General features: G+C 37.3%; 1 protein-coding gene across 2 annotated transcripts in view; it reads left to right on the top strand.

Annotated features, from left to right (window-relative positions):
• The window catches only part of Con (leucine rich repeat protein connectin), a 298,451-nt gene extending 277,212 nt beyond the window's left edge, over positions 1-21,239 (top strand). For both annotated transcript variants that reach the window (XM_028173115.2, XM_089734586.1), the window contains 2 exons: positions 13,695-14,753; positions 15,045-21,239. In XM_028173115.2, coding sequence (XP_028028916.2) covers positions 13,700-14,753; positions 15,045-15,556 — 1,566 coding nt within the window. In that variant the 5' untranslated portion in view covers positions 13,695-13,699 and the 3' untranslated portion in view covers positions 15,557-21,239. The remainder of the gene's footprint in view (positions 1-13,694; positions 14,754-15,044) is intronic.
• Positions 21,240-22,981: the final 1,742 nt, after the last annotated feature.

Here is a 22,981-nt window from a genome sequence, read left to right as displayed (position 1 = left end):
TAAATTTACAGGCGTAGCTCCGTGAGTTTACCGAATCCTAACTCATATTGGACGTTGTAATACACAAATGAACCAAGCAATATTTTATACAAGCAATATTTTTGGTTCACACTATGTTTTTTAGCGTATATTCCGTGAAGAGTACTGTATTTTTAGATGTATAGGCGTTAATGTAATCAGTCACCATCGAATGACGTATTATAAAGAGGAAAGATTTGTTTGTTTGTTTGTTTCGAATAGGCTCCGAAACTACTGGACCGATTTGAAAAATTCTTTTGCCATTAGAAGCCGACATTGTCCCTGATGAACATAGGCTATTTTTTTTAATTTTTTTTTTTTTTTTTTGTTTCATGTGTGTTTTAATGTTTCCGAAGCGAAGCGAGGGCGGGTCGCTAGTTACCTAATATACATAATTACAAACTAGAAAACTTTGGAAAATTACGTCGAATATTTTCGTCGTCTCTTTTACAGAGTCTAAAGACGAAAGTCTTCAGTTAGTGCGTCCTGCCTGTCATGGCCTACCGAGCGGAAACGTTGACACTCACAGTTGGACTAGTCCACAAGTTTAAGGTCGTAGCAAAGCGAATTAGTAAGCTGAAGTGGAAATGGGCTGGCCATATTAACCGGACAACCGTTAACCGTTGGGGTAAACGCGTTCTTGAGTGGAGACCGCGAATTGAAAAAGGCAGTGCAGGACGCCTTCAAGCTCAGTGGAGTGATGATCTGTGCTGGGTGGCTGGCAGGAGCTGGATGAGAGAAGCCGAGGATCGTGCTCAGTGGCGAGCAATTGGAGAGGGCTATGTCCAGCAGTGGACTGCTATAAGCTGATGATGCATGTATGTATGTACAAACTAGATTATAATGTAAACACGCTAGGAAGTCTTCGTGACTTGGTGATACAGCACTGTTCAATATTATAAAGCGGAAGAGTTTGTTTGTTTGAACGCGCTAATCTCAGGAACTACTGGTCCGATTTGAATTCTTTGAATTCTTTCAGTATTAGATAGCCCATTTATTGAGGAAGGCTATAGGCTATATAACATTACGGTAAGATCAATACAAGTGGAGCACCAATAAAGAATGTTTCAAAATAGGGGTTTAAATAGCTCCCTTAACATTCTATAATTCAAAAATATTTTCACTTTCTACGTAAATGAAGTGGGGGGTAAAATTTAGCGTTATGCCAAAGTAACTATTCCACGCAGATGGATTCGCGAGCAAAAGCTTGTAATTATACATTTAGGACGTTTGAAAGGAATCTTTAGTGGTAAATAACGACTTGTCCGTGCCTCTGGCATTAATAATATCCATAAAAGACGGTAACCAGTCAACGTCTGATTGGCCTAAAGCGGAATCGCCTATTAATACCATAAAAAAAGAAAATAGATTTATACTAACGCCGGATCTACCAACGGTAATTTAATAAGCGCTTATCTTAATTACTAAACGAAAGAAATTCTCAAGGCCACTTGTCCAACCGTGAACATCTTTTAGTTAATAAAAAATACAAATAGAAAACAAAACATACATTGGTTTTGTTATTGAAGTCACTTTTACGTTTTTATCTCAGGTTTATTATTGTATAATATTATCATTTTATTATTTCCGATGTTTACACAACTCGCGAAATATAAAGAAAACACTAGACCTACATTAATTTGTTCCTTCGCGTTTATCAACGTTCAATAATTTAACCGCGGCTAATTAACAGAATAATAATTAATTTAAATTCAGTTGGGCGTATTCTGGCTCTTCGTGTTCTAGCTAAAGTGTTTGTGAATTTGATAATATTTCAAATCGGACAACGATAGCGCGTTAAGTAATTTTGATAGTGAGGTGAGCTGTTGCGTGTAGTAATGAATTGTTTGGCGATGAAGCGACGCAACATCATCAATGCTACCCGTATACAGGATGTGACAAACTAAAGCAACTAAAAATATCTCACTTCACTTCGATACTTGTTTTCCCTTCTGTTGTCGACTGATACACGTCAAAACTTTATTTAATATTTTCATTCCCTAAAAATCATATCGGATTACCACGAGAATTTCAAAAAACTTACAAATCGTTACTTCTTCAAGCGACGCACCGACTGACATCGTGACTTGAAGGTCACAAGCCGTTCTTGATTCATTTATCTTTTTTCTATTTACTACTATTAGCCGGTTCATTGAATTATGTATTCCGGTTGCTCATCATTCCTGGTGTGGTTCTAATCATTCCATACCCTCTGACCCAATCTGCTTTCCTAGTTTCAAGTCTCAAAATAAACGAAAGAGACTTTTCCAGCCTTTGAGCAACATAGGCTTGGGAAATATTTCTAATTATTTTTTTCAGGTAAAAATTCGTTAATTTTTGTCACATATCCACTGCTAAAGATAGAGGCTTCTTCTGATTCAATTTTATGTTGAATTACTAAAGTTGCCAGATTTTCTTAAATTTATAAGACAGCACTCTCCCGATTACATTTAAAATATGAGAATTGAGTGTTTCTTTGTAAAATGATATCAGTTCTCGCTTACCTCGGAAACGTGACAAACTTACCTAATTCCACGTCCATTCGAATTACTGGTTGAAGGGATGGGGTGCTTTGAGCATGAGTGATATTTTGGGATGAAAGATAAAGGGAAAAAAATAGGGGTTTTTAAAGTTATTGGTATCTTCTATGTTCCATTTAAACCTGTTTTTTATTAAATTAAAAAACAGTGTTTATTTCTTAACATGCAAAAGGAACCAAGTTTAATATTATACATAGTTTTAGTAATATTTTTAGCTCGGCTCACTCTTAGTAAGATGAATAAACCAACACAGATATACTTTTATACAGTGTCTGCGGCTAGTGAAGGTTAAAAAGACAAAACACTTAAGGCATCTAAATAAAATATAGGTCTTGAAGTACAATTATGAAAGCTTTCTACGTCGCTGAATAATATATCTTATTTCACATTCATTGCCATTGTTGTAGATGGAGTTACACAATTTTCAAGCTCACGTTCCGCTGGATGGAATAAGTTCAACATGAATTCATCATGCACTTTTAAATAGCTTATAGTGCTGGCTTATAGTGTAAATTCGCTAACTTTCTGACATCAATCCTCTTTGGGAATGGCCTGTGGGAATCATTATAAATTTTAGCCAGTAGCTCAAATTAGTAATTAGATGCGGATACAACAATAGTGTATTATGTATGTGTTTTTTGACTGCACCCACACATACCCTCTTACACTCACTCATGTGCAGACTCATTACACACAGAGGGTACATTAATACATTCATTTCAATATTATTTTTTTGTTAATTTTTATATTTTTAAGCTTACATTTTGTCACTTTTATGTAAACCATGAATTTCAGTGTATTTCTTGTCTATTAACTTTCTGTTTCTGTGAAGTAAAGCTATTGTATTCTTTGTACGAGGAGCACTGCTGCTTGAGATACAGGTTTTATCACCTATTTCAAGCACAGATGCACATTATACTTGTGTTTCTACTTCTATGTTAATAATAAATAAATAAAATAAAATAAAAAAATAAATTATGCATGCAGTATAATGCATATGACTAAGAGATGTATGGAGATGGTAGTGCGAGGTAGAGGGGAAAAAGAGGTCGACCGAAGAAGACGTGGATGGAGTGTGTTGACGATATGAGAGGAGTGCTAGAAGAGAATGGAATAGAACAATTCGCTGCGCTGATCCCGCCTAGTGGGATAAGGTTGAGAAAAATAAGAAGATAACTATATTGTATTAGTGAACCTATTTTTGTACAATCCGGATTCAAGACTCGATCACCACCACTATTGCTGAGGTCCATGGGCGACGGTAACGACTCACCATCAGGTGGACCGCATGCTCGTCTTCAAGGGCAATAAAAAAAAAGAAAAAAACTTAAAAAGAAACACTCAATTCCGGGAAGTGTTTCCATCACCTGTAATATACGAGAAAATGCCAGAATGTCGACCGTTAAACGTGTTTTTTTTAAATAATATTTAAATAAATAATTAATAAATAAATAAGTATTTACTAACCATCACGCCACGTTAACTGGTCCCGTGCTAAGCTCGTAAAGAACTTGTGTTACAGGTACCATAGATAACGGTAGATAACGGAAATGAATGCAAGATTTTTATTATACACTTACATATATAATATAATATACATCTATAGCCCTGGAAAAGACACTTTATATTTATCATACAAATATCTTCCCTTGGCGGGATTCGAACCCGCGACCCCCTTGTGTAGTGATCATGTCACTTACCACTACACCAGACGGCCGTAGAATGCAATCGCTGGTTCTGATTCAATGTCTCATGATCGAAGCCCATCACTACAACTAGCAGTAAAACGCTTACTGTGTCACTTGTAAGCTCTTATCATAACCCGTGAATTCTCGTTACATTCTCATTCAGCGCGCGTCGTTCCTGTAAATTTCCGAGGAACTTATTCACCGTTTTTACGGGATCCAAAAGAAAGTTTATTCCTAATGGACCAGACTGTCGCAGTGCCATTAAGGTCAAGTTTAACTATCTTTATAGTTACTGCTTATTGAAGTAAACAAGATTATCGATAGTGCTTACCTGTGTGCGTATTGTTTTGGGAGAATAATTTTATATTTTTTTGAACCTTAGTAGAATTTAAATTTACTCTCTTAGGAATTTTCAATTAGATCCAAAATGAAACAAACCCATTTTAAGTTTGAATTTACCACATATTTATTTTAGGATATATTTGCAGTAGATATCACACAAATTATTGAAAGCCATTGTCCATTCTCCAGTTGTTTTCTTAATTGTCTCTTACAACAACCATGGGAAGGAATGTAGATTGTTGTTGTAGACACTAAAATGCACTTAAACCTAATGTTTTCAAATTTAAAGTAGATTTTGTTTGGACGATTCGATTTTGTCTTTGATGACAACTATTCTCCAATTGTTTATCGCCACGATGTACCAGTGATACTCTCACTATGGATTCTGCCCGTGGTACAAATATTCTTATTTTATGTTTGTCATTAATTTCCTCCCGACTTCCTCAAATTCATACATTCACTTAGGATTATAAGACATATTATGATTATTCAAAGTTTGTGAAGATTCGACATGTTTTTTTTTCTAAACACGGTAATCTCGCGTGAGGGTATGAGGCCATATAGCTACGGGCGAGCTCGAAACAACATATTGATTTTTAGACAATTTGGGTTTAAAATTAAGAAGTTTCGGACAAAGCTGTCCGCCCAGCTCTACGCGTGGTTGGAATGAGCAAATTAAGCAACGTTGTCACGTTTTCGGGCGCATCGTGAGCCGCCATCATTTTTCTGTTACACCCGAATAGGGAATCCATTTCATCGGCAGTATTCGCTTCTTAATCGCCTCTCGAATTGAATTTATTGGACTGTTTGTATTCGTTTGATATATTAGGTCGCTTGAGCTGAAAACCAGGAAACTGTCGAAGCATTAACATTGTCAATAATTTCTTTAGCAAAGCTGGGCAATTCAATGTCAACTCTTTCGCCCACTTTAAGACATTTGCCGTGCGTTTTCAAAGAGTACCATCCGCTTCTGGAACGAACTTCAGTATGGTTCCCGATTGTTATGCCATATCCTTCCAAAAGTTGCTTAAAAATAATTCCTCAAGGCTTGGATCTGCCTTTAGAAGTACTGAGGTACCTAAAGCACAGGGCACCGTCCTGACCGAACCCACCGCTTGCGACGAAGGGCTCGATGAGTAAACTAACCCATAGACACAGCCCACTAAGTTTCTCGCGCGATCTTCTCAGTGGGGCGCTTTTGAGATCCGGTAGTAGATTCTGCGAAGCATTGTTCTTGCTAGGGCCAGTGTTAGCAACACTTCCGGTTTGAGCTCACCTACACATTAAGGTAAAGCTGAACTCAGGACTATGGGTAGAGGTAAAAAAAAAGAGTAATCATATCAATAGACAATAATAACTACTCAATATGAGGTAGGTTTTATGATAGTTTGCTTTTGAAAGTACCGAATAAAAAAGGGAATAGTAGGACTTATTATGGGCCTAAACTGATATTATATGTCTACCGCGACGTATGCGTTCCGCTTCGAAGAGTAGGACATATATTTTTATCAGCAATACTTTACTAGATGATGACTGGTAAATTTGGTCCAAGGTGATGGATCTACGGCGATAAAAAATACTTTATATACATTCACGTCTGGCATATTGCAATTAAAATAATCACAATTATTTCTGACCAAATCTACTTTACGGCTTAATCTCACGTTCACTGTTTGCATTTTAGCTGCCCCAGTTAACACAATAATGAATATCGACGAATAACCCTTTAATTAATAAAATAACATATTAAGTAATCTATCTATAAATACCTACAAAATTAATTGCTGTTCGTTAGTCTCGCTAAAACTCGAGAACGGCCGAACCGATTTGGCTAATTTTGGTCTTGAATTATTTGTGGAAGTCCAGAGAAGGTTTAAAAGGTAGATAAATATGAAAATGCTCGGAATTAAATAAAAACAAACAATTTTGTTTTTCCTTTGATGTGTCTTTTATTTATCGATTGAGGCACTACGAAGTCTGCCGGTCAGCTAGTAAATAATAAACAAAGTAATCTATGAAAACTGTGACATAATATTTGGAACCTCCAAATATCTTCGATTCACGAAAACCAAAATAAATAATTCTTTATTAAAATATATACTTGTACTGCGTCTTTACCAAACTACGCTCCTTGATGTAAATTTTATTTCGTTACACGACTAATAATTTCAGTAAAATGATTATGGGCACTGCACGACACAAAACAACGCAAACTCCACAAAGAGAATACAGAAAAGTTAGAGTGTATGTTAAGGTGACTACACACTGTGAGTACATTTTTAATCGCATCAAATGCAGACGTGGCTTCATAATAATTGCTCATGGATAATCGTTCCGGGCATTTCAGTATTGCAATAATTGTTACGTTAAAATACCTCTTGTAAAAATGAATATTTAAAAAAATAATCTAATATTAAAACAAAAAAAGACATGCCCGCTGAGTTTCTTGCCACTTCTTCTCAGGACGGAGGCTACTTTTTGTGAATTGGCGATAGTTCTTTTTGTTTCGTTCAACAAGTATGTACTTTCATTTATGTTGAATAAAAAATTTTGATTTGATGATTTGGATTCAGCAATTCCAGATGCATAAGCCAGAGTTTCCGCTTGGGACTCTCTTCAAGTTATGTATTTTAAAGCACGTCTTATTCAAGAGTAAATTAGTACCAGAAAAAAGGACATCTGGAAACGGATATGCCGCTGCCTACTGCCTTTGACGATTGATAGGAAGTGTGTATGAACGGGTCCTTTTGTGTTACTTATGTGGTTGGATGAGCTCACGGCTCACCTAATGTTAAGTGGTTAATATACTGCCACCCATCTTGAGACATGAGTTCTAACTCTCAGTTTTTACAGTACAATGGCTGCCCCACTCATTCAACCGAAATGCATTACTGCTTCGTGACAGAAAAAGGCTAGTGGTATCTACCTACCCGTGCGGACTCACAAAACGTCCTACCAGTAGTAATAACTCAAATAAAAAATTTGCGGGTTGATTTATAATACACGCTGTTATTCCTTCACCGATGAAGTCATTCGTGAACATTAAATACGCAACGTGTACCTACCAGGGTCTGGCTGGAGGATGGAGATCATAAATTGTGATAAGATATCAGGAGCACGTGGGTTGGTCCACCAATGAAATAAATTCATCTTTGTTTCTGTTTCTATTCTACTGGTGGTAGGACTTCTTTTGAGTTCGCACGGGTAGGCACCACCGCCCTGCCTATTTCTGCCGTGAAGCAGTAATGCGTTTCGGTTTGAAGGGCGGGGCAGCCGTTGTAACTATACTGAGACCTTAGAAATTATGTCTCAAGGTGGGTAGCGCATTTACGTTGTAGATGTCCAGTCTATGGGCTCTAGTGACCACTTAACATCACGTGGGCTATGAGATCGTCCACCTATCTAAGAAAAAAAAAAAAAACTGTTTTAATAAATGAATTCGGAGAGTGAGTGCACCCTTTATAGAAATATTATGCGTTTGTAAAATTTGAATTTCAAAGCTGTAGAAGTTGACAGTGCAAAGAGCGAAGTCAACTCTTTCGCGAACCCGTCACACCGTGCCGAAAATAAATAAGCACGTGATTTATGTTGATCTCTAGTTTGTTCGAATTACATTGTTTGTTATTTTTTGTTATTACCAGCTTTGTTTACGCCGTTATTTTAAATGAAGGCGTGTTTGTAAATCATCGCATTTTGTTTTAATTAATTTTGTATCAAGGCTATTTTTTTCACATTGTGTACTTTTAAAATAAAGTAGTCAAAAGGAAAGAAAACACTCTTAATTAATTAAATACATAATTTACATAAAGTCCTTTTGTTCGTATACAATTAGTACATGAGAATTGGAGAGTGCAGTATTCAATACATAATCTTGTGTGACATTTGATATCATTAGGGGATAATAGTTTAAATAAACTCACAAAATACGCATTTATAGAAAATTCAACTAAAAATAGAAAATAAATTTTAATAAATTGGAATTAAAAATAGTGTAAGAAAAAAATATTTTATTGTAAAAAAACGTGGGGTGCTTTACAGGATATTATCAAAATAACCCTTCTACTCATATCTGTTCATAAAATATTTATAACTACTGATACAATGCAATTAATCGGACGTTTTGAAGGGTGTCAAAATCATGTTCAAAGATTCCGTTACATACTAACGTACATACGTCTGAAGCTAATAAAAGCGTATTAATAATTCTAGTCCACATAGTTATCACAAATATTCATAGGCTTCTATGTGAGACTTTTTTAAGCTATGTGCTTTTACAGTCATAAAAGTCTGACTTCTAGATTAGTAGTAGCCATGTGTAAACTATTTAAAAAAATAGATCAGTTATTCAAATTGATAATATATTTAACAAACAATTCTATATTCATTCAGATCTTACACAACGGTGTGACGAAGCCATGGTCCCGAATCGTTAAGCTCAAAAGAATATATCTGTTGCTCTCGAGAGATTCTCCGTAATAAATCTCGCTATATCAGACTGGAGTCTGTTTTTTATCACGATCTCTTAGCAGAAGAGTTTGACGGGCGGGAGGAGGGTTTCTCCCCTCAGCCCAGGTTTCCCCGGGGCGTATTTAGGAAAGGAAACGAACGATTGCACAAAGATATTGTTTGAGTTATTTCGTCCACTGGGTATCGCATATTGTTTTAGATTCGGATTTACATTTGTTTTCTGTCACCGTTTTAATTATAGCTAATTGTTTGTTTTTTTTCAAGTATTTGTTTTTCAAAATTTATCTGTAGTGCACGTGCATATTACTCAACTGGTAGAACCGCTTGTGAGTCCGCGCGGGTAGGTCCCACCACCCTGCCCATTTCTGCCGTGAAGCAGTAATGCGTTTCAGTTTGAAGGGTGGGGCAGTCGTTGTAGTTATACTTGAGACCTTAGAACTTATATGTCAAGGTGGGTGACGCATTTACGTTGTAGATGTCTATGGGCTTCAGTAACCAATTGACACCAGGTGGGCTGTGAGCTCGTCCACCAATCTAAACAATAAAAAAAAACAATACATTCAGTATTACATCTCACGTTAAACAAATAGCACTCATTTTTCTATGAGCAGCCTCGCAATTTATCGTACCATACATCCACAATTTATCCGGCAAATCTCTCAATTAGACGACAAATAATGCAAACGCAATAACGTACGTGTAATTACAAGCTAATATTAAACCGGAACATTTAGCTTATTAGTTTCGGGTCGCTTAGATTGTACCATGTAGTGCTATCTGCCAAGAATGTGAAGCTAATAATTTTGGCTCAGAAGGCAAGCCATGGGCAGAACACCAAAAATATGGTCAGTTTGGGTGGTTTAACGCCATAGGAAAGATCTTCAACATCGAGTGAGTGTAATTGCTCGGTAACCGACGGTCTTAATGTTATTGTTCCGAACTTGTATATATGCCAAGCTTATCTTGAAAATGTCGTAAGTTAGATTCAGGAATCTGTCAAATATCTTGTGTTCTATGATGGATAGCGCCACAGTCAGAACTAAAAAAAAATTATGTGTGTATGTGCAAGTCACACACGGTAGTAGTGAAACTTATAAAAAATAAAAATAATCGCAAGGGTCAACCACTCCGCAGTGAAATGGAGCAGCCTCACCTTGGGGGAACCGCCTGCATGCTCACGGTATCCCTACGCCAGGTAAGTGTGATTGAGCAAGAGAAATACGAGAACGTATATCAACTGTGTAACATCTCGTCACCGCGATTCAGGAATTATTGAATTTACGTGCAGCGACATCTGTTCATAACAAACTAAATAGAAATAAAAGTATCTCAGAGCGCTCCGAGAGCCACGACAGCGTGCACGGACGTCAAAAACACATTATAAACACTATTATTTGACGGGCTCAAACGACAATTTTCAATGAGAGTCAGTAAATATAATATTGACATAGTCGCAAAACAATAACGCCAGATTTACTTGACTTGTGCAAGGAAACACCAGTATGCTAACATGCCATTACTTTTTTCGAAGTCTCTAAGAGTAGTGCGTCTGTAGTTTTTATTATTCATGGCGTATATATCTTGACGAGTTCATAACCCTGACGTGAAGCGGCTACCGGAGCTCACAGACTACGTCACGTGAATGGTGTCACCCACTTCTAGACATGATGTTGAACTCTCAATTGTTTACCCCTATCAAATAAAAAAATTCTTCGCGGCAATAGCCAGGGTGGTGATACCTACCATAAGACATTTAAACTTTGTTGATGTTATTGATTTTGGGGAGGCTTAAACGACGAAGGGAAGATCTTCCACCGAGCGGGTGATATTGCTCGGTAGACCGACGGTCCGATTGTTGTTGTTCGGAACTTGTATATATGCGAGCTTAACTTGAAAATTTCGTAAACGAGATTCAGACATCTGTCAAATATCTTGCGTTGTAGATGGCTACCGCCACATTGATGTTAAGTGAGTTTAGTGTATATAATTGTTAAAGTTTTTTTTTACTTTAAATTGGGAGACCAGTAAATTACTGGTCTGTTCACAGCTCATCTTGTGTAACAAGTAGTCACTAAAGCCCATCAGAACAGTCCACTGCTGCTGCAAATAAATCCTGACATCCGTCCTTAGTCGATGGTGAAATTTCGAATCTCCAAACCGTTTTTTTTTTTGCTTTGATGGGTGGACGAACTCACATTCCCGGGGCTGCTTCGCGACAGAAACTGCTAAAATCTTCCAGAGTGCACTCACATTACCTACTACCACCGGAACCATCTAGAAACCAGATCTCATGATTGCTTCGTGGCAGGAATATCGCGCACCAAATAATCGTTTAAAAAAAATTACTTAAATATAAAAGGATATCTCTCATTTCCGCAGTCCTCACTGTGAGGACCTTTGACACATTAAATTACGTTCTAGTGCCATCGCCGCCGCGTTTTGTAATCTCACAAAGGGATTAGTCTCGGACACATGGACCTCGGGTAATTTATGCAACCGTAATTTTTGCTTGCATAGACGGCATGGGGCTTTGAGGAATAAATTAACACAGTATAATCAGTTTTTGCGAGGCTTGAACGGCTGCGAGCTTAGAACTTGAAGCGCGCAAAAGAGAATCGCTCCTTAAAAGTTGTTACTTTAATGGCGAAAACTTGTTGTATATAGTGCGAATTTAGTGAAGGAATCGGAATGATGGCAGATGGCGGCTATTTCAGCCTTAAAAGGGTGGGGACCACGCAGGTCAGCAGATTTTCATTTTCCTAATGTTAATGCTGTCGTCTAAAAATTCACTATCTTTCTCCAAATACGTAAATCTTCTTCTTTGTCTCTATCCTTTTCCACTAGATGGGGTCAGCACAGCGATTTTTTCGCGAAGGTTTAATTAATGTTGAAATGAAATTATGTAATTTTCAACAAACTATCCCAGACTTATTTCTGGATGTTGTGAGATGATTTTTGAATAATTTTATCGTAGTTGATAGTGCTTAGGACACATGACATTACCAATGTCTATGAACAATACTGTTTGTTGTGTAAGGGCAAATAAGCCCGCCTTTCCTGTTGGTATGACTAAGTACCCAAGAATTTCCCTCACGGGTTCATTCAGATGAGAAATCGTTGCAATATTGAGGTATCTTTGATAGATACCTACCGACATTCTACTGAGCTACTATAGTGCAGTCCCTTGTTTTCATTTGAAGGGTGGGATGGTATATACCTGTTCCATATACAATAAAAATTCGACCTCAACCGTCTCGACTGTCTCGGCTGTTTTAACCTTGTGACGTCATAAGTTCTAACAACCCCATAGACATCTACAATGTAAATGCCGCCACCCAGGTTAAGACATTAGTTCTAACTCTCAGTTTTTACAGTACAACGGTTGCTCCACCCTTCAAAACGAAACACATTACTGCATCACAGTACAGACAGACAGGGTATTGGTACCTACCCGTGCGGGCTCACAAGACGCCCCACCACCAGTAATTATGAAAATTATAATTTTTGCAAGTTAGATTTTTTTACACGATGCTATTCCTTCAACGTGGAAGTCATTCGTAAGCACTTACTAAGTGCGTATTTCACTAGAAAAATTGGTACCTGCCTGCGGGATTCGAATACCGTTGCATCGATTGATACGAATGAACTGGGCCATTTATCCTTTAGGACATGACAACTTCAATAACGCCTGCTCATAATACGCATTTAAAAGTAATTTCTTCCTATAAAAAATAGAAGTTGTAGGAGTTTCTCACACAATTCTTGATGTGCAGGCGAATGTCTAAGAATCCGGATTGGTAACATACGAACTCTGAAATTAGGTATATAAAAGCTTCTATCGTCATGACTGTACCGCAAATAAATAATTTATTTTCAGTGCTAAGAAAAATCGTCATAAAGCACTGAACTTGTTGTCTGTCAAGTATTACATATATTCGCTAGGCATGATGTCCTCGCATTCTAATAGTGCTTAGGTCAGAGCATGTGATTCTGATGCAATCATACTAGAGTTGGGCAAAGCGGTCTTAATATAACTCATACTATTTGTATTTAATCAAACTTTAATGTGAGACTTTTTTTTTTAATGCTTTGATGTGTGGACGAGCTCACAGCCCACCTGGTGTTAAGTGGTTACTGGAGCCCATAGACATCTACAACGTAAATGCGCCACACACCTTGAGATATGAGTCCTAAGATCTCAGTATAGTTACAACGGCTGCCCCACCCTTCAAACCGAAACGCATTACTGCTTCACGGCAGAAATAGGCAGGGTGGTGGTACCCACCCGCGCGGACTCTCAAGAGGTCCTACCACCAGTAATTACGCAAATTATAATTTTGCGGGTTTGATTTTTTATTACACGGTATTATTCCTAGTTCGTTGAACCTAAAAACATTTGATTTTAGGTGAATTGCTTAAATTTAAATTCAATTATTTCTGAATTAAGATAACTTTGCTCGATACGTTCTGAAATATTCAAATATTTCCCAAGTAAATTTTCCTCAATTACATGTTTATTCATATTTGCATAACGTAATTTAAACATTCCACCTTTGATATTTTCTAATCACCCCGGGAATTTCGCTAGCTAATCCAATTATTGACGAGACAATCAAGCGCCAAATTTTCCTTGTTCCAGATAAAATGGAGAGACGCGTCGCCGGAGTCATCTACATACTAATCACGTTCGCTTTGGTTAACGAGATGTCGATGAACGTGCAGGCCAGGGACAGCAGCAAACGGAGAACGAAAGAGAGGTCAGGAGGATTTCAGGACAACATTTGCGACATAACAGACAGGGACTCAAAAGTGCATTGCTATTGCGAAAACACAAGGGAACCGAGGAATGCGACCAAAGCGGAATGCTGGATATTCAATGGCGGAATTCCTCGCGACGACCTCGTCTGGCAAAGTTTCGCTTCTCAGCCCACTTTGCAAGCATTGTCTTTCAACGTTCGAGTCGAAGGCGCTTTGAGCTACGTGCCGACCAAAGCTCTGATGTACTTACCGCGTCTCAGATCTATCAATATAAAATACGGAAATATTTTAGAAGTATCATCTTTTGCTTTCGCTAATCTCACCCATTTGAGAGAAACTGGCTTATCGCAGAATCAAATAGAAACATTACAGCAGTATTCGTTCGCTCACTTGCCAAATGTAACGACGATAAATTTAGAAGATAATACGATTTTAGACATAGATGCGGAGGCGTTTTATGACGTGCCGAAACTACAAAAGCTGGTGTTCACGAAAAACAATATATCAACGATAAGGAATGGGACGTTCCAACACACGTTCAATCTATTGGAGTTGGATTTGAATAAAAATAATATATACAATTTGAATCGTCGCACATTTGATGGATTAGCGAACTTGAGGAAATTGGACCTGCGAAAGAATAGAATACAGAATCTGACCGAATTCACTTTTGCCGAGCTGTGGAACTTGCAGGAGCTGTTACTGGGAAAAAACGATTTGAAATTCATTTCTGAAAGGGCGTTCGACGGATTATCGCAGCTACGGAAACTGTCCCTGGACGATAATAAGCTTGGGTCCCTACCGTCTGGCTTATTTGAGGGAGTGCGGGGCCTGAGTTCGCTGGACCTGCGTTCGAACGAGCTTCACGCTTTGACTTACGACAATATCAAACCGATCCTCGATAATTTGAAGCCGCAGAATAGCAACTTGCTGCTCGAAGGTAACAATGAATACGTAATACTTCCTCTTTGATAAACTTAGCGCGTTTTGAATATTAAGTTATGTTGGAACAGAGACGTTATTAACTTTAACGCACTTAGGAACTTTGTTCTTTTATGTACCCTCCGGGTGTTCTTAGTTGGAGCACAGTGTAGGGTAGGAGTGGATAGCGCTGTATAATACGTTTATTATAAAATTATGTCATTCCAAATTAGTCTGTTGGGTGTTTTGGTTTACGAAAACTCGACGGCACGGATACAAAGGAATCCCAACTTTTTCTTATTTGTTTCAGATAACAGCTTTGTATGCAATTGCAATTTAAAATGGATGCATGCCTTGAGGAATGAAACGAAAAGTCAGAACACTAAGGATTCGTTAGAGAACGTGACATGTAGACTGGACCCACCAATCGTCAGCTCTGCTTACAACAAAATACCTGAAACGGACAATGCACCTTTCAACCAGGAGATCCTGCACGCTGGACTGACTATAGAAACCCTCAACGAGAAGATGAACATAACGGAGAAGAAAGGAGATCTCAAGGACATCGTCGAAGCCGCCAATGAAATCCAAACGAAGAAGGGAGTCAAAAGGAATGTTTTGAAATTTCCCCCGGAAACTTTACCATGTCCCAGGGAGGTCGTTAAAACCACTGAGGCACCTCCATTTATAATCGATCCAGTGATTCCAATACAGAATGAGATGAAAACGTATAGGTATCATGAAATGAATTCTGGTCACGGCCTGTCGCTTAGATTTAGCATAGTGTTATATAACATCTGTTTAGCTTTCTTTTTCACTTAGGCTATTAATATTTAAGGGACTAGATATATGATATTAAGGGATACTATATTATTTTCATGGCTGTGTATTGGAGAGTATTAAGAAAACAGCTGCAAGTTATTTTAATGTTTGCACGTGTGCAATAGAGCTCAGAATCTTTTGGAAAATGGAACCGTCCAATTTCAGTGAGCTTCAATAAAACTTTTTTTTTCTTTGTTTAATAAGCAGTATTAACTTTAAAACAAGAACAATATTTTTATAATGAGAATTAATATTATGATTGTCTTATTTTCCTTAATGATATCGAAAGTAATAAAAGAAGTTATTATCAAATCTAATATTCAAAGTTTAAAATTTAAACTTTTAATTTAGTTTGACTTAAAATATTCTTATGTAGATTGACTGATAAAATGAGCAAGTGTGTAAAGTAAACAAATACATAAACATGTTAACATATTATTTATTCCAAAAATAAAGCGGGTGGAACCGCAGGATAAACTTGGTATTTCACTAGAATGCGAACGACATTTGTCAAATTATATTAAGTCAATTGCTTTGTCGTTAGTCAGTTTTAAATAAAGACTTTGAATTTCTCAATAATCTTCAGTACATAGCTATCAAAGACCGCTTAAAACAAACCACATAATTGAGCCACATTATAAAGTAAACACAAATTGTTTATCTCCTTATCTCAAATTAATGCGTCAAAGTTTTCTCTGCCTTGCTACTAAGATAGTCCAATAGTACTAGGCGGCTAGAACTTAGGTTCGAGATACTATGTGCACCACCTTGATGACGATATTCATCGCCTATTAGTATATTATGAGAGCTTAATAAGGCATTTGGGCTATAAGAAAACTTTGTTGCACTGATTACGAAAACGAATAAGAATAGCACTTACTGTTTAACGCGATTATGATCACAGATTATACCCGAATGTATGTTTGTAATTTTAATATAGAAACTATTGTATCTAAATGTAAGACATGATCTCAGTATGGTTAGTGTGAGTATTTTTCATTTAATTACTAATTTATTATTTGTGTGTGTATGTATATGTATATCTTTATATGACGGCTCACAATGAGCCTTTATGGGTTTGGCTAATCTTTCTATTTTTGCGGCAAAGTTTTAAGTTTTGTCTGGAAAGTTGGGAACAGCTATTTTACAATATAATTAAGATTTCGACTCGACTCGATTCCTTAGCCTTACACGTTATGTCTATGAAATAACTTAATATTGCCTTTTATTTCGATTTTTGTTATACATACACAAAATATCACTACATAGTATAAAACAAAGTAGCTTTCTCTGTCCCTATATCCCTATGTATGCTTAAATCTTTAAAACTACGCAACGGATTTTGTTGCGGTTTTTTTAAATAGATAAAGTGATTGAATAGAAACGTTTATATGTACAATAACATCCATTAAATAGTAGAGAAATCAATAATAAATTACAGTTTCCGAAGCGAAGCGAGGGTGGGTCGCTAGTAATCTATAAACAAACAAAATCAGATGTAATGAGCAATGAAAAAAAGAGCTAATTATGAAAATTGATGATGTTTAGTATACCTCAAATACCTAGTCAGGCTCGAACCTAAAAACAGCGTAATGAGTCTAACAAGCAACACCGCTAGACTACGAAAACGCTTCACTATAGCACCTGTCTATTTCTGCCGTGAAGCAGTAATGCGTTTCGATTTGAAGGGCGGGGCAGCCGTTGTAACTATACTTGAGACTTTAGAACTTATATCTCAAGGTGGGTGACGCATCTACGTTGTGGATGTATATGGGCTCCAGTAACCACTGAATACCAGGTGGGCTGTGAGCTCATCCACTCATCTAAGCAATAAAAAAAAGCCATGTTCGATCACCACGCTGTTTTATTTCTTTAAAATTCATGATATTAGAAATCCAAAGCTAATGAAAGTGAAACACGAGAATCACTTCTTAAGATGGACTTGACATTTGAGCAAAATTTATCCCTGATACTATACACCTCGCGACCAATGCTGTAGAATAAATCTGCTCTTCCTCTTAATTTTTGGGCGCTATGATCGTATCTTTCTTCAAATGAGACTCAAGCAGGAACTGACATAATTGTGTCTCTGGTATTGCCAATTTTCATGGGGCACTGACCGCATTCCCGCAAGACGGCTGCAAACTCATCAAAAACATTTGCACATAGTTTTGTACATAACATAATACATTTCAACTTTAGATAAGGATCTTATTACGATAGTAACGAATCGCTGCATATAAGCCGAAAGGACATATGTGTATTAAGATATTAAATGTATTTAGTCTTTAGTTGTAAACCACTAACAGTGATTTTAGTTTGTGCAAAGTAACAATACCAACTTTACGATGGTAGTTTCGAGAATTTGATGAAAAAATTTCACAATCTCCTTCCGCTTGTTTAACATAAGTAATAATAAAAGTATCATATAATTTTTAACAACTCAATTAAGGTTCCCCGAAGAAAGGAAGTTACGATAATAAGAACTGAAGCTAAAAAGGGACGAAGCACGTGAAACCTTAACGTTCGAAAGAGATGAACAGAGGTAAATCGGTTTTTGTGCGGAAGAACATAAATAAGAGTAACCCTCAAATTTGGCTTATTAAATTTTTGTAGCATCTTGTTTTGAATAGTGCTCGTGGTCTTGCGGTATTAAGCCTGTCTCATTTTCAAGCGGTTACTGTATTAAAGGTTCAAGACTGAATATGCGCCACTCACAAAACATTCCAAATTCCAATCGGTAATCTTGTCGCCAGGAATACAAAAAATAAATATTTATACATTTGTTGGGATTTTATGTGCTTAAGTGTTTAATATTTGATTAATTTGAAACTTTGGGCAGTTATTGTTAGCAAATCTACTAAACTATCAAGGTCCGAAGGTAGCGAGCGTATTATGGTTTTAACTCATGACTGCTTTTTGACGTGACAACGTCTGATAATTCGATGGAGCCAGCTGCACGCATGAAAAAACATGACTCATGCGGCGTTACCTCGCTCTGAGGCGTTCCATTTAAGGCTTGAAGTGCAAGCGAGAGCGCGCAATGAGCGACAAAGAAGCACAATCGGCCTCCGCGTACGGCAGCGTTCGACATCTGTCTCTCTCCTACTTGAGTGAGCGATGCATCCGCGTGGACAGCTGCATTTACATGTTTTCGTCAAGTATGAAGTTCAGTGAAAAGTGAATGTAGTGTCAATTGTTTATAGCAACGATAATTGAAAAATAAAACCATTCCATCAGTATTTTCTTATGACGTTGTCACGTTCAACTATCGTCAGTAAACCGACTTTATAGACAACCGATTTTTTTCATAAATTAAGTAGAACTCAGGGTTTCAAAGTATGTCTTTTGTATGTCTTAATTCCAAATAACTGTAATAAATGTAGTGAGTCTATAAGTACGGTCAGCTACAGAATGCCCTATATATCTTAATCTCTTTATTCTTATGAACATTTGAAATAAATAAATAAAAAGTTGACGTTAGTGCTTTTGTTTACTACATGCGTAAAATGATTATATACCTAGTCAGGTCATAAATTCTGTCACATGTTTAATGTAAAATAATGGAAACAAGTTTATTCATTATGTAACCATTCATATACCAAAATGAACTTAACAAAACATAGATTCTTATGACACTAAAGTTTATTCAAAATGACCTCCGTGATTTTGAATACAGGCCTTCAATCTGCGCGGCCAGTCGTCTATCGCAGCACGAACGAGGTCCATGTCAATATCGGCGGCTACCTTAATCAAGGATGTCTTGAGTGACTCCAAATTGGGATGAGGCTTTGAGCACGCCTTTTCTTCAAGTGTTGCCATATCTTGTAATCTAACGGATTCAAATCTGGACTGGAGGAGGGCCAGTCTTCGTGCCGGATGAAGTCGATTTCACGCGCCGTCAGCCAGTCTTGTGTGCTCTTCGCTCTATGAGCTGGCGCCGAATCTTGTTGGAATACCCAGTGCCTGTTATTGAACATGGTATGAGAAATAGGTTCCACAAGGTTCGTCAGGACTGTATTTTGATACACAACTGCATTCGTTTTTACACCTTTCTCACAAAAATGTACCTCTGTTAAGCCCCAATAAGAAACTCCCAACCATACCATGAGCGAGGATGGAAAATGACCTCGTTGGACACGCGGAATACGGTTGCTCGCTTCTTCACTACTGTGTGCGTACACCTTATCATTTTGTTTGTTGTAGCTCTCTTCTACGGTAAAAATTTTTTCATCCGAAAAAAGAATTTCCCGATATTTTTTCCCGCGTACCGCTTCAACAAAGCGCGGCATCTCTTCAGTCTCAGGTCCATTAGACGAGCATTCAAACGATGTCCTGTTTTTCTTCGATATGCCCGAAGCCCTAAGTCTTCATTTAACACCCTTTTCACCGTAGTTCTGCTTAACCCCATCTGAAGGGCCAACAGTTTCTGCTTACGTTTGGGATTTCTTTGAATTCGCGCCTTCACAGCTTTTATCACTGCTGGAGTCCTAACAGACCGAGGGCGACCACTCCTTGACCTGTCATCTACACTAGAGTCTTCATTGTATCGTTTGATGGTACGATAAAGGAATCTTTTGGTTATATTCAAAAATTTTCAGTATGTTAAACATTTGAATTGGCGCGTAACCGCAACGATGCAACGCAATAACTGCAACACGGTCTTCTTTAAGCGTCTACTCCATATTTAAAAATGAGTAAAATTCTAAAAGTATACATTTTTATTTTCATGAACAATTCGAAATTCGAATTCAATAAACTTTTTTGTGGCCAGCATTCTAAAAGAAAAGTTTTTACTGTGTGACAATACTTATGACCTGACTAGTTATTTAGTAAACTATATTTTATTAAAATGATAAGAATACAAATTATATTTCATACTTTATAAGAATACGACCACTCATTAGTATACTTTGTTAATCATAGATGGCGTTGATTTCAGTTTTTTTTATTGTACTACCTATCCATGCACTTTTACGGCCCATTGTACATACAGAATACGTTAAAAACTTGCAAAAATCTACGAATTTATTATAATACCTAATGCAATTTAATTTTTAATGACTTGTGATGTATTTTCTTGTCAGCTTAAAATATAAAGCCATGAATAGATTGTAATTCACTTATGTATTCACTAGCTGTAGCCGGCCGCTTCGGCCGCGTGATCAAGGAAATATGTCCGTCTAGTTTGCCGTGATAATTACGTGTTGTTCGGGATAAAATGTAGCCTATGTCACTCTTCTGACTTAATACTATCAATTTTAAAAATCATGTCAATCTGTCGCTTCGTTTCGACGCGAAAGAAGAACAAACAAACACACTTTCACATTTCTATTAGTAGGATTTTGATTGATTATAAATGTTTTGTGATCCAATCAAGACTTTCTACGTCTCAGCTCGTGTTTCTCATACCGTGACCTGTGTACTGGACGGGCTTATCAACGCATTTAAGATAATAAAAGAAGCTAATTGGTTATTATACTCTAAGCATAATTCATCTCTAGTTCTAATCAAGAACGTACAGCCTCTAATAGAGACGATTTTCTTAAATGTTTTTGTTTTCTATACTATACGATACTCACACTTGTGTCATTGATAACATTAAATGCGTTCTTATGTGTATAAATATTAATGGACGTTTTTTGTATGAATTTAAATAAAATAAAAGGTGTAAAATTTTCGACGTGCTGTGTAGTTTATTTATTGTATTTATTTTCCCTGGAATATTTACAGAGTGGCCGCCCCACCCTTCAAACCGAAACGCTTTACTGCTTCAAGACAGAAATAGGCAGTGGTCGTACCTACCCGTGCGCACTCATAAGACTTTCTACCACCAGTAATTACGCAAATTATAATTTTGCGGGTTTGATTTTTATTAGACGATGTTATTCCTTCACCGTGGAAGTCGAACGAGAACATTTATTAAGTACGTATTTCATTAGAGAAGTTGGTACCCGCCTGCGGGATTCTAACAACGTTGCATCACTATTTACGAATGCGCCGGACTTCAAGTCGACGACGACGACAAAGTCTCATTCTATTGTTCAGCCGTCCCACTTGTTAAGCCGCAACTCATGAATGATACACGGCAGAAATTGCCAGAACTGTGGTATATAACCGTGCGGACTTACAAGATAAAGTATGAGGGTTGTGGCGTCTACATTTTAGTGTCCATGGGCTTCAGTAATCACTTAACAGCAGATGGGGATGAGCTCGTTCACTTTTCTAATGGGATAAAAATAATAAAATAAACCGTAATACTAATTCACAATGCGTCTCCAGAGATCAGTGTTACTACGTACCAATATCACTGGAATTAATTTCTTGGGTTTAGCTTTCTAAGCGCTAAGACGTGTCCATCTTCAATGTTTAAAAATAGTTTTTTTTTTTTATTTTTTTTATTGCCCTTGTAGGCAGACGAGCATACGGCCCACCTGATGGTGAGTGGTTACCGTCGCCCATGGACTTCAGCAATGCCAGGGGCAGAGCCAAGCCGCTGCCTACCACTTAATAGTGCTAATAGGTCGCGTTATTATCTCTGATATCATTAATGTCCTTATTCGATCGCGACGGGGCACCGAAAAGCCACCGTTGCCTGAAACATATATTGTCGGAACCCCCAGGATTCACTCTCGGTGCTTTTAGACCTCTCAAGCGCTGGTCACCATCCTCGACAAACTCGGCGATTGATCGACGAGCGAACTAACCCATACGCAGCCCACTGAGTTTCTCGACGGATCTTCTCAGTGGGTCGCGATTCCGATTCGGTGGTAGATTCTACAAAGCACTACTCGACTTGCTAGGGCTAGTGTTAGCAAAATCTTTCTCATTGAGCCCGTGAGCTCACCTACCCGTACGGGCATCTTGGAATAGCCTCTTAGGTTACCAGTGAATAAGTAGGGGAAAAAATTATAAAAAATGTCCTTGAGGGTCTGTAGGTATTGGAAGAAACGTAAGTACAAGATTGTGACGGGCAATAAATTGATTTAGTTATACCAACACATAATTCATTACAATCGGTTTAACTTTTAGTAAGCAGTATGCTCAAATACCATTGATGGCAAAACAGAAAGTTCAAGGTCTTTATGTTGAGATTGAAATAAAACAAAATTCAGTACAAGCCTTATTCATTTAATTAAGTAAAATACCTTTGAACAATCGTTCCATTACAGTCGATTACAATTAATCGCCTTCGAATCCTTTTGATTATTCAAAGAATTTTAATAGAATTTGAGTGTAATTAAATATTTCGGAGAATTCATGACTACGTCTCTTTAATAATAGCTTTCATTTTGTTTTCAGTAAATATTTTACTTAAATCTAAAATTTCAAATCTACAAGTATATCATGACATGCTAACAAGAATATACATATCTGTTTATATAAAATAAAATAGGACGGCGCAACTGGTGCTATGTTGTTTTT

The sequence above is a fragment of the Bombyx mandarina genome, chromosome 18, assembly GCF_030267445.1.
Source record: "Bombyx mandarina strain Sakado chromosome 18, ASM3026744v2".
Taxonomy (NCBI): domain Eukaryota; kingdom Metazoa; phylum Arthropoda; class Insecta; order Lepidoptera; family Bombycidae; genus Bombyx; species Bombyx mandarina.
This window is presented reverse-complemented; position numbering and strand designations above follow the sequence as displayed.